At 34.2% G+C, this 13,703-nt stretch overlaps 1 protein-coding gene across 2 annotated transcripts in view; it reads right to left on the reverse strand.

The window, feature by feature from the left end:
- Flt3 (fms related receptor tyrosine kinase 3) overlaps positions 1-4,387 on the reverse strand; it is a 75,059-nt gene extending 70,672 nt beyond the window's left edge. For both annotated transcript variants that reach the window (XM_033760007.1, XM_033760008.1), the window contains exon 1: positions 4,274-4,387. In XM_033760007.1, coding sequence (XP_033615898.1) covers positions 4,274-4,378 — 105 coding nt within the window. In that variant the 5' untranslated portion in view covers positions 4,379-4,387. The remainder of the gene's footprint in view (positions 1-4,273) is intronic.
- Between the last annotated feature and the right edge of the window lie 9,316 nt (positions 4,388-13,703).

The following is a 13,703-nucleotide window of genomic DNA, read 5'->3' on the forward strand; positions in this document are numbered from 1 at the left end:
TATTTCACAGAATAGAAAAAAAGAATTCAAAAATTCATTTGGAACCACAAAAGACCTAGAATAGCAAAAGCCATTATAGGCAACAGTCACATGGCACCAGGTGTAACAATCCCCAATTTGAAACTATACTACAAAGCCACTGTGATAAAAACAGCATGGTACTGGCAAAGAAATAGGCCTGAGGATCAATGGAACAGACTGGAAGACACAAAAACAAATGCAGATGTACTCAGCTACCTCATCTTCGACAAAGGAGCTCACCATCCTCAGTGGAGGAAAGATAGCCTCTTTAATAAATGGTGTTGGAAAAACTGGATATCAACCTGTCACAGATTAAAATTAGACCCTTATCTTTCGCCATGCACTAAATTAAAATCCAAATGGATTAAAGATCTAAATATTAAAACAGAAACATTAAACTTGCTGGAAAGTAAGTTAGGCAGAACTCTGGAAGACATTGGTATAGGAAAAGACTTTATGAACAAATCCTCAGTAGCACGGGAACTAGCAGAAAGAATCAACAACTGGGATCTCATCTTACTAAAAAGCTTCTGTACTTCAAAAGAAACCATTAGCAGAACTAAGAGACAATCTACAATGTGGGAAAAAATTTTTACCAGCTGTACCTCAGACAAAGGACTATTATCAAGGATATATAAAGAACTCAAAACAATCAGTCCCCCCAAATATAAAGACCCGATCCAAAAATGGGCATCCGAAATGAACAGACATTTCTCATACAAAGAAGTGAAAGCAGCAAGAAAATATATGAAAAAATGTTCCACATCACTGGTCATTCGAGAGATGCAGATGAAAACAACACTGAGATTCCACCTCACCCCACAAAGAATGGCTGCTATCAAGAAATCACACAATAACAAATGTTGGCGGGGTTGTGGGGAGAAAGGAACCCTCCTCCATTGTTGGTGGGAGTGCAGACTAGTGCAACCACTATGGAAATCAATATGGAGATACCTCAAAGAGCTTGGACTGGAGGTTCCATTTGACCCAGCCATCCCTCTGTTGGGTATCTTTCCAAGAGAACTAAAAGAATCATATCACAGAGAAGTATGTGCACCCATGTTTATAGCGGCACAGTTTGTAATAGCTAAATCTTGGAAACAACCTATTTGCCCATCCGTTGGAAACTGGATAAAGAAGATGTGGTTTTTCTATAAAATGGAATATTACTCAGCCATAAAGAGCAAGAGAATAGATTCATTCATAGGAAAATGGATACATATTGAAGATATACTCCTAAGTGAAATAAATAAGTCCCACATGTGTAAATACCAAATAGTTTCCCTGGTGTGAATATTCTGCAACAATGCATAAGATTCTAATAAGATTACTGACATTTAGAAATGGGAGGAAAGGAGCTAAAGGTGTAGGGAAGGTGTGATACGTAGGGGAAGAACAAAAAGGGAAAAGAAAAAAATGTGAGAGAATGAAAAGATGAAAATAAAGCGTTTGTAGATGGGGAGGGGAGGAGGGGGTGAAGGGAGGGCAGAGGTAAGGGGAAAAAAATGAGAATCAAGACTTGCCATGTAAAGGTACATGATCCCAACAATGAATGTAACTGTACTGTATCCCTAAATGTACCAATAAACTCAATTAAAAAAAAAAAAAGAAATGTTTATCCTGTGCCATTGTATGTTGGCAAGTTTAACTTTCTCTTTAATTTTTACAGGGTCTCACATCTAACAGTTTGCCTTAAGTCTTGTGATGGGGAGGGATTTTCCAGCAATGCTAGAACAGTTAAGACTTTGGAAGCTCTTAAAGATAGGATAAATACATTTTGCCTAATGAAATGGGCATGAGTTTGGGCCTGGGCACGATGTTTTGGTTTAGACATAAAATGTTCCCCCAAATTCTCATGTGTGTAGAAGGCAATTGGATTTGGGGTATTATACTCATCTGTGGAGTAATCTACTAATGTATCCATAGCTGAATGTGCTGTTGGGAAGTAGGGCCTGGTCAGAAAAGGCGGTTCATTGGGGGTGTTTCCTGGAAGGGTATATCTCCCTCCCTGTTGCCTACCTTTTCTTTTTGCTTCCTAGATTCCATGGGATTAGCAACTGTATTCTTCCCAGGCCAATCCACCTTGCTGATTCTTCCTTGGACTATGCCAACCATGGAATGAAACCTCTAAAACCACGAGACAAAATAAACCTCTCCACTTTTATATTGTGTGTGTCGGGTATTTTGTCCTAGCAATAAGAAAGTAACTGAGACAGTGGCACTGACAAATTTTGTCTACTAAAGAGTGCATAGTTATTGAAAACACTGTTGAACATAAGATTCCCAGAAAGGTGTCATCTGAGAGCTACAAGCTGTGAAGCAGTCAAAATGATTTTTAAAGCTACTGATATTCTAACAATTTATTTGAAATTGAAGTGGGAAAATATTCCAAAGGAACAGATTCAACTTCAATGATATGAAAGTAAACTGAGAAGATTGTTCTTCGTTGCAGCAGTTCAGATTTATATGATTGTTTAATGTGGTTTAAGAACGAATGGGTCTTCATACCATCGTGAAGATTGCATAAGAATTTAATTTACAGTATATTAAAATACAAGATTTATTGCAAGGAACCAAGACCAATCATCATTAATTTTTTGAAGATTGTGTCTATTTTTTAAAAAGTACATACAGGTATTTTCCTATATTGAATAAACACTAAAATTTTTAAATATTTTAGCAAATAATTCTAAAATTTTTGTAGCCATACTGAAATGCCTTCATTATTAATGAGCTGTTATGTTATGATACCTATATCTATTTAAAATTAAATCAACATTTCTCACATTTAATAAACGATGTATTTAACTGAAAGTTTTACATTCATATAATATATTGTTGAAAACTATTTCACACTGTTTTAAAACTTGACAATATTTTTTAGTATCTCTGATTTTGGAGGGGCAGGCCACGATATCATGTGTGCTAGACTTATGTAAAAGAAAACAAGAATCTGAATTTCTGACTGGAAATGTTCACAAAATTAGCTCATTTATTTCAATTTTTATTGTATAGAGATTTGTAATATTTTCAATCCTAATCACAACCTTTTTTATTGGAGTACATTTTTTTTTTTAGACAGAGTCTCAGTGTGTAGTTCAAACTGCCCTTAAATTCACTACTTAGCCCAGGCTGACCTCAAACTTTCAGCAATCCCCGTACCTCAGCCTCTCAAATGCTGGGATTACAGGTGTGCACCATCACTCTGGGCTAGAAAACATATATTTCAAAAAGGAGAGAGGTGAGAATAGCTATGTTAGATGAGTAGTATAAAAGAGAAGAATGACAAAATGGGTTGCAATTTGAAAGAGCTAGATCCAGATCAGGAAATACTATGAATATCAGTCTAAGTAGCGACAAGTCATGGAAGGTTCTGAGTTGAGCAGTCAAGAACATAGCTGGGCCTCACAAAGGCTGAACTGGCAGCCATATCTGAGATGAACTATGGCAGGAAGAGGTTGATTAAGATATGTAACACCAAGGAAGGTAATGAGGTTGTACATTATGGAAGTGGCAGTGAGAGTACAGAACTGAGGTGATAATATTAGAACTGTTAAAGAGAAATGACAAGACATGGTAACTAATAGAATGTGAAGGCAAGAAAAGAGCAAGTAATCCAAAATGAAGTCCAGCTTTCAGTCAGGCCTGTGAACTAGACAGAGGTATAAAAAGAAATCAACAACAAGAACAAGAGCAAGTTTATAAAGTACAAATAATATAAATATAAATAAGCTCTCCAATGGAAAAATCTATTCATAACTTTGAGATGGTTAGAAATTAGGGATTCAAGCTTGGGAAAGAATCCTGGATTCTCTGCAAGGAAAGGGAAATAGCCTCTACTTCTTCATGTCCTTCTACTTTATGTCACTACTACATCAATGTCCTCTCTGAATCCACACCCAAAGGAGAACATGGATCACACACACACACACACACACACACACACACGTGTGTGCACATACCTCTCCAACCTCACTTACAGCCCTCTGTTTTGGGGATTGAACTTCAGGCCTCATCCATACCAATAACATGCTCTACCACTGAGCTACACCCCTAGCCCCAAAACACAGTTTTTGACGAAATGGAGTGCAAGGTAGCTAGGAATATAGATGGTACAGTTACATCAGATGTGAGTGTTTATTATTCTTAATGCATAAAAAAGCCCATTTAGCAAAGGTAGATTTCAACAGTTTATAAAATATGGTCTCTAGAAAACACAATAGCTACATCTATAAATTTAATATTACTTTACCTTGGGAAATGGTGATTTCCCCACTGCAGAATCATTGTTCTTATGATTGATTAACACACACTTGATCACAGGCAGATCTTGATTTGTAATAGTCTCCAATATCATTACTGAAAAAACAACTGTAAAACAAAATAAAAACAATGGCATTGATACATGCACACTTTAAAAAGTAAATACATATTTATCTTACCACAAAATAAAAACGAAATGTAATCAGGCAAAACCAGCCAGCATGAAAGTATGTAGGAAATACAATTTCATGACGTAAGTCTACTTTAAAGCAGGTGTGGACGTGTTTAAAGTAGAGCTGGGAACCTCTACACCTGTGCAGTCAAATATGGTGGTCACAAGCCACATGTGGTTATTAAGCTTTAGAAATCAGTGTAGTGTAATCAATAAACTGATTGTTTGTACATGAACTCTTTCTTTATGGATGCTTATAGGATCTTTTCTTTATAATCAGTGCAGTAAAACTTTCAAAAGTACATGCCCCGTTGAGTCTATTGTCATCCATTGTGCTGGGTACTTGATGGGTCTTTTCAATCTAGAAACCTATATTCTATTAAGAGTTTTCTTGAATTAGTTCTTTGATTTCTTTCTTTTCACTTTCTGTCCTCCTACTATTGCATGTGAACTTTTTCACCAAATGACTGGCAATTCTTGACAATCTGCTCACAAATGGGAAGAAGCACTGTTTATGGTAAGCTCTGTGCAACTGGTGTGGCCTGTTGTTGCTTGATTTTCTCTGGTGGTATATTATTAGTTTGGGCCACTTTTCTCACTGGATGGTCAGATTCCCTGTTGTCTATGTTCTGGGAGCTGGTGCTTGCAATTTATAGTCTTTTCAGGTCCTACAGTAGAGAACAGGCTGTTGCTCTTTTTCAACCTCCAGCTACAAGTCACTTCCTTCATCTGCTTTAAAGTTCTCAAACTTTTTCCCTTTCTAATTCTCCCTTCTACCCTTCCTTCCTCCCTTTCTTTGTATATTTGTGTGCATTTTTCTGTGTGTATGTGTGTGTGTGTGTGTGTGTGTGTGTGTGTGTGTGTGTGTGTTGCTAGGGATGGAATCAAGGGTATTGGCCATGCTAGGCAAGCACTTTACCACTGAGCTATATTCTTAACCTAAAGCTCTCAAATTTTATTTTCTTCTTTTCCATTTTCTGTCTTTATATGTTTAGATTTTGTTTCTTTGGGGTTTTTTTAGAGCTTTTGGGGGAGTGTACTTGACAAAACTGCAAATATTTCGGTATATGTGATATTTTGATATACAGATATATAGTGAAATGAATGCTACAATCTTCAACTAACCTTTCCATCAACTCACATACTTATCATCTTTTTGCAGAAAGAACATTAAGAACTACTGTCTTAGAAATATGTTTTACTGTGTTGGAATTACAGGCACACAACACCACGCCCATCTCTGGTTTTCTGTGTATTTTCCTATTGACTAATGTTGAGCACCTTTCAGTGCTTCTATGACATTCTTTGGTAGTATATCTGTTTACATTATTTTGCCTAACACGTCTTTTTTAATACGGCTATTTTATTGTCATGATTGATGTTTTTTTAATTGGAAAAATTGTAAGTGATATTTTCATATAGGTATATACCATGGGATGATTTAATGATCATCACCATCACTTCACATACTTATTTTTCTATGGTAATAGCATTTAAAATCTACTCTCCTAGAAATTTCCAAATATACAACACCTTGTCCTTTAAGATGGGTTCTTGCTAGGTTGCCTAGTGATTTTCCTGCCTCAGCCTTCCAAGTAGCTGGGACTACAGGTATACAACACCATGCCCTGTTAATGCATTCTTTAAATATGAATATTTTGACATTATTTATTTTTCATTGATCTTTGCAATCAAAGTAATGAATATCTACAATGGTTCAGAAAAGAGAGCACATGTCATAAAATATAATTACATGTTGACATTTATTTCTATATAATGCATTATATAGTCAGAATGCTATACCATAAATCTCCAGAATGCATTCATCCTGTGAAAATAATATAATGTACCCTTTAAAATTGGCTTTTGAGAGTTTTATTGCTGTTTTTAAAATATTATTATTATTTTGTTTTTGCAATGCTAGGGACCAAACCACAACCTCATACATTAGGCGAGCACTCTATAACTGTGCTACATCTCCAGCCAGAATATATTTTTTTAAATTATATTCTTGATATAACTCATTTTATTAGATATGTAATTGGCAAATATTTGCTGCTAGTCTGTGGTCTTTTTTAAGATCAGAAATTATTCATTTTGAAGAGGCCCAATTTATAATTTTCTTTTATGGGTTATGTTTTTAGTTTTGTATCTAAAACAAATCTTTGCCCAGAAGGCATTAAAATTTTTCAATATAGAAAACTTTGCCAAATCCACAGCCAGGAAAGTTTTCTCCTATAAGTTATATAGTTTTAGATTTTTACATTTATTTTTAGTTTTACATTTAGGTCTATGATCCATCTTGAGTTAAATTTTCATATGATGTGACATATGCATCAAAGTTTTGGATATGATTATATTTAGACATGAGTATCGAATTGTTCCAGCATCATTTGTTGAAAGACTATTATTTCTCCACTGAGTTATCCTTGTATCTTTGTCAAAAGACAAATTGACCATGTATTTCTGGAATTACTGTACTGTTCAATTCATTTATTAGTTTATCTGGGTGACTATTCCATATTGTCTTCATTATTATTGATTTATAAAAAGCTTTGAAATTAAATATTACAAGTTTATCAACATTGTTCTTTTCAAAGTAGGGTTGGATCTCCTAGGTCTCTTCATTTTTTTTAATTTGTGATTTTCTTTTCTTTTTATTGAGTTTATTGGTACAATCTAGGTATACAATACAGTTACATTCATCTTTGGGATTCTGTACCTTTACATCATAGGTCTTGATTCTCATTTTTTCCCCTTGTCCCTGTCCTCCCTTCACCCTCTCCTCCCCTCCCCATTTACAAACACTTTATTTCCATTTTTTCAGTTTCTCATATTTTTTCCTCTCCCTTATTACCTTTCCCCCACCCTTCCCACTTTCCCTACACCTTCATTTTTGTATGAATTTTAGAATCAGCTTATCAATTTCTGCAAAAAGACTGACAGATTTTGATAGAGATTTCACTGACTCACTAAATTGATTTGAGCAATACTGACATTTTAACAACACCAAGTCTTCCAATAAATAAATATGGCATAGGATATCTCTCATTTATGTCTTGTTTAATTTCTCTCAGCAATGTTTCATAGTTTTCAGTGTATCAATCTTGTCCAAATTCGTTTCATATTTTGGATGCCTTTTAAAATTTTTTTTACTTCAATTTCCACCTATAAGTTGCTAGGATATAGAAAGTCAATTGATATTTCACACTGACTTTATATCCTGCTAACTGACAGAATTCATTTAGTTGCAATCACGTGTAGCTCCCATAGGATTTTGTACACAGATGATCAGGTCAAAGAGACATGTCTCCATCTTCCTTTTCAGTCCCGAAAATTTTCATTTATATTTCTTGACTTTTCACACTGGCTAGAATCTTCCACACAATGTTGACAGAAATAGGGAGAATGGACATCCTTGCCTTGTTTCTGATCTTAGGAGAAAATATTTATTCTATTATTGTTATTATTATTATTGCTGTTGCTGTTATTGTTGGCACCAGGGATTGAATTTGGATCCTTGTACTTGCAAGGTAGGTGTGGCACCACTGAGCTAAATCGCTGGCTTATTCTTTTATTAAAGGAGATATTAGTTATTGGTTTTTCATAAGCACCTTTAATTAGTTTGAATAGGATCATATTTATTCTTATTTTGCTAATGTTAAATTTTGTGATATCCTTATCTGTTTACTGAGGGGTGTTTGTGTGTTTCCTGTGAATACAGGAAAACACATCAATTGATTTTCAAATGTTAACCAATCCAGGAATTCCATTCCTGGAATGAATACCACTTGGGCATGATGTATTATTATTTTTTTACATATTATTTAATTGCATTGTAAAAAATTTTTGGCATTTACATTCATGGAAGTTTTTTTTTTTCCTGATACTGGGGATTGAAATCAAGACCTTGTGTTTGTGAGGCAGGTGACTGAGATAAATCCCCAGCCCCCATGGCAATATTTAATCTGTAATCTTCCTTTAATATCTTTGTCTGGTTTTTGTATTAGAATATCGCTGGCCTTGTGCAAAAAGGTGAAAAATTCTACCTTCTTTTCAGTTTTCTGGGAGATTTCCCATAGCATTAACTTTATTTTCTTTTTAAGTTTGGTGGATTCCTCCTGGGAAGCCAAATTCTCCAGCAGTTTTCACTGAGTATGTTTTGAATACACATTCAATTTCTTTATTATAGCAATTTTTAGATTACCAATATTTTTTGAATGAATTTTGACACTATATCTTTCAAGGAAATTTTCCACTAAATCAGACTTGTCCAAGTAAAGGCATAAAGTTGTTTGTTTATTTGTTTGTCTGTTTCAATGTTGGGGATTGAATCCGGGCCTTGAGCAAACTAAGCAAAGGTGACCACTCAAGTGCTCCTCCAGTCTTTCATATTATACTTTTCATACCTGGAGATTCTGTAGTAATGTTGCCTCTGTCATTGCTGATATTGGCGATTTGTGTTTGCTCTTTTTTCTGGTTGATCTGGCTAGAGGTTTATCAATTTAATCAATCTTTTATTGCTTTGTTGCATTAACATTCTCTGTTTTTTATTTTCCTTTTAATTGATTTTAAATTCTGATCATAGTTCTTTTCTATTCTTTTTTTTTGCTTATATGCAGTTTAATTTGCTCTTTTTCTTTTGTTTCTTATTACTGAATTTAATGTCACTGATTATTCTTTGCTAATACAATATATAGCATTATAGCTTCGTGCTATATTAACATTTAAAATTCTTTTCCATTAAGTTTATTGATATGTTTAAAGCAAACAATATCATTACATTCATCATTGGGATCTTGTGCCTTTACATGATATATCTTGGTTCTTGTTTTTCCCCATACCCCTGTCCTTCCTTCACCCATTTCATCCTTCCCTATTTACAAAGACTTTGTTTCCATTTTTTCACATTATTTCTTTTCCCTTATTTCCTTTCCCCTCCCCTTCCCACTGCCCCTTTAGCCATTTAAATTTTAATAATAATTTAATGTTATAAAATTTTGCTTAAATGTAGCTTTTCGGGCAACCCATAAATTATGATATATAATAATTTTATTTTGATGTAATTCAAAACATTTTATTTTCTGTCTTCTTCTTTGATACATGGATTCTTTTAAAAATGTGTTATTTGGGTTTCCAACATTTAGGGATATCTTTCAGTTATTAATTTCTAATTCAGTACTATGCCAGCCAGAAGATAAATTTTATATGTCTTGAACCTTTTAAAATTTGTTGAAATTTGTTTTATAGCTTAGAATATACTCTGTCGTAGTAAGCATATCATGTGCACTTGAAAAGATGTGCATTCAACTGTTCTTGAGGGAGATGTTCTATAAATGTGTTACCTCAAGTTGGCAGATAGTGTTTGTTCAAGTCTCTGCATCTTACTGATTTCTTTTTCCTTGTTCTATTAATTACTGAAGGAAGAACACTGAACTCTTGATATCATTGTAGATTTATCCCTTTCTTCTTGCGGTTCAATCAGAATTTCCTCCATGTATTTTCCAGCTCTGTTATTAGATGCATTAATGTTTAGGATTTGTATCTTCTTTAGATGAATCAAGTCTTAAAGTATTAAGAAATGACTCCTTTGTCTTGACTGTCTTCTCTGAAATTATTTTGTCCAATAATATTATGGCCCCATAGTTTTTTTTTGTTGTTGTTGTTTTTTTTTTTTGTACTAGGGATTGAACTCAGGACCTTACACTTGCGAGGCAGGTGTGGTGCCACTGAGCTAAATCCCCAGGCCCCCATACTTTTTTTTTTTTTACTAATATTATCATGGAATTCTAACCCATCTTTGATTTTTAACCTATTTATTTTCATATGCAGGATTGGCTCCTTATGCAGCAGTATGGTTTTGCATTTTTAAAACAAATTTGCCAACTTCTGCCTTTTAATTGTGATATTTATGAGATTATTAGTATGATTAGTTTAAATATACCATCTTTTTCTGTTTTGTATTTGTCTCATCTGTTCTTAATTCCCTTTTTGAAATTCCTTTTCTTTTCCTGCCTCAATAGGGAATACGTGAATTTTTTTACAATTCCACTTCATTTCCTTTCTTAGATTATTAGCTATAATGCTCTGTTTTGTTATTTAGCAGTGCCTCTAGGGTCTGCAGTATACATCCATACCTTAATGCAGTCTACGTGTAAGTGATAATATACCATTTCATGTATAAACAACTTGCATTTCTGTTTTATCCCTTACAGGTTTTATGGTATTGCTCTTATGCATTGTACTTTTACATAAGTTATAAACCCCACAAGATACTATTTTTTTTCTTTAGTCAATAATTCTTTAAGGATATTTATAGTATAAGTCTACATTGACTCACACCATTACTATCTCCAGTGTTTGTTATGCCCTTGATTCAGATTTTCCAGGGTTTTTTTTTTGTCTTTTTTAAAAAAGATTTTCATCTAATATTATTTCCTCTGTCTGAAGGACTGCATTTAACATTTTCTATTATACCAGGCTTACAGTGATTTATTTTAGTTTTGGTACACCTAAGAAACTGTTTCCTCTTTATTTCTGAGACATTTATCTGTATATAAAATTCTGCATGATGTATTCCTAATTTAGTCCTTTAAAGATGTTACTTCACAAATAACTAGAAAATAACTTGACAGAGATAAGACAATACATATCAGTTATAACCACCAATGTTAATGATCTCAATTCACCAATGAAAAGAAATAGACTGGCAGAATGGATCTTCAGAAGCAAGATCCAACAATATGCTGTATATATGAAACAAAATTAATTCAAACACATTTTCATAGACTGAAAGTCGAGGGATGGAAAACAATATTCCATGGGACAGGAACCTGGAAAAAAACAGAGGCAGCTGTTCTACTTGCAGACAAAGTGGATTTCAAGCCAAGACTGATTAAGAGAAACAAAAAAGGCCACTACATCCTGGTAAAGAGAATAATCCAAGAAAAGAGATAACAATCATAAATATATATACACCAAAATAGGGCCAGGGATTTAGCTCAGTGGTTCTGACACCTACCTTGCAAGCACAAATACCCAAGTTCGATCCCCAGTACCACTAAGTAAAAAATAAAATATATGCACCAAAATAGTAGTGCATATAACTATATAAAACAAATATTAATGGACATGAAAATCTATATAAGCCCTAATACAGTGGTAATGGGAGACCTCAGTACCCCATTGTCACAAATAGATCAACTAGACAAAAAAAATCAAAAGGGAAATATTAGAAGTGAACCCCAAATTTTTTTTCCATACTGGGGATTGAACTCAGGACCTTGCACTTGTGAGGCAGGTGGCAGAACCACTAAGCTAAATCCCTGGCCCTGAACCAAACTTTTGAACAAATGGACTTAGTAGATATCCACAGAGTATTTCACCCTACATCATAATAGACATTCTTCTCAGGTGTACATGAGACTTTCTCCAAAATAGACCACTCACTAGCTTGTAGGACATTCTTAAGTAAATGTAAGGGAAGTGAAATTATCCCATGCATATTATCAGACCATAGTGCAATGAAATTGGAAATCAACAGCAAAAGAAACCACAAGAAGGGCTGGGCATGGTGGCGGACTCCTATAATCCCAGCACTTGGGAGGCTGAGGCAGGAGGATCACTATGAGTTCGAGACCAGCCTGGGCTACATAGTGAGTTCCAGGTCAGTCTCAACTCCATAGTGAGACCCTGTCTCAAAAAAAAAAAAGAAAGAAAGAAACCACAAGAACATCATGAACACATGGAAATTAAATAACACCCTTCTGAACAACCAGTGGGTCACAGATGAAATTAAAGAAGAAATCAGAAAGGGGCCAGGGATTTAGCTCAGTAACACCACTCCTGCCTCATAAGTGCAAGATCCTGAGTTTGATCCTTGGTACAAAAAAAGGAAGAGAAGGAGAAGGAGGAGGAGGAGAAATCAAACAGTTTCTATATTCACATAATAATGACAATGCAACATACCAGAACTTATGGGATGCAATGAAAGCAGTACTATGAGGGAAATTTATAGCAGTGAATAGACATATCAGGAAAACAGTGGGCTCAAAAAACAACCTCAAGCTTCTAGTAAAAGAAGAGTCAAGCCCAAAGCTCATATGAGGGAGGAAATTATAAAAATCAGAGCAGAAATAAATGCAATGGAGACTAAAAAAAAATACAAAGAATCAATGAATTGATTCTTTGAAAGATAAATAAAATTGACAAATCCTTAGCCAACCTTATAAAAAAAACAAAAAAAAAGACTCAAATCTATGCAATTAGGAATAAAAGGGTGAAAACACAACAGACCCTGCAGAAATCCAGATCATCAATACCTACTTCAAGAACCTATATTCCAATAAGATGGAAAATACAGAAGAAATGGACAGATTCCAAGATACATATTAATTATCAAAACTTAATGAAGAAGATATAAAAATGCTAAATAAACCAATATCAGCTAATGAAATTGGAGATGTAATTAAAAACCTAACAACAAAGAAAAACCCAGTCCCTGATGGATTCACTGCTGAATTCTATAAGAAATTTAGAGAAAACCTAAGGCTGCTACTCCTCGAACTCTTTAATGAAACTGAAAGGGAAACAATATTCCCAAATTCATTCCTCAAAACAAGCATTACCCTGATTCCAAAACCAAAGAAGGATCCAATCAAAAAAGAGAATTACAAACCAATCTCCCTAATGAACATAGATGCAAAAATCAGAATCATTAAGAAGGTTATACATCATGATTAAATTCGATTCATCCCAGGGATGCAGAGATGGTTCAATATATGCAAATCAGTAAATGTAATACATTATATCTATGACAAATCAACACCAATATCATACTAAATGGACAAAAACTGAAAGTTTTTCACTCTAAAATCAAGAAGAAGACAAGGATGTCAACTGTCACCACTCTTGTTCAACATAGTTCTGGAAACGTTAGCCAGAGAAATTAAACAAGAGGAAGAAATAAAAAGAAAAAGGATAAAAAAGGGAGAAATATCATCATTATTTGCAGATAATATGATATCTACATAGAAGACCCAAAAAACGCCACCAAAAGACTTTTAGTTTTGATAACCAAATTCAGGGGCATAGCCGGATACAAAGTCAATACTCAAAAGTCAAAGCCTTTCTGTACACAAATGACAGACTCATAGAGAGAGAAATTAGAGAAACAATTCCTTTCACAATAGCAACCCTGAAAAAAAAATGAAATATGTAGGAATCAATCTAACAAAGGAAGTAAAAG

Source organism: Fukomys damarensis, unplaced genomic scaffold (genome assembly GCF_012274545.1).
Source record: "Fukomys damarensis isolate Sample0158 unplaced genomic scaffold, DMR_v1.0_HiC HiC_scaffold_38, whole genome shotgun sequence".
Lineage (NCBI taxonomy): Eukaryota > Metazoa > Chordata > Mammalia > Rodentia > Bathyergidae > Fukomys > Fukomys damarensis.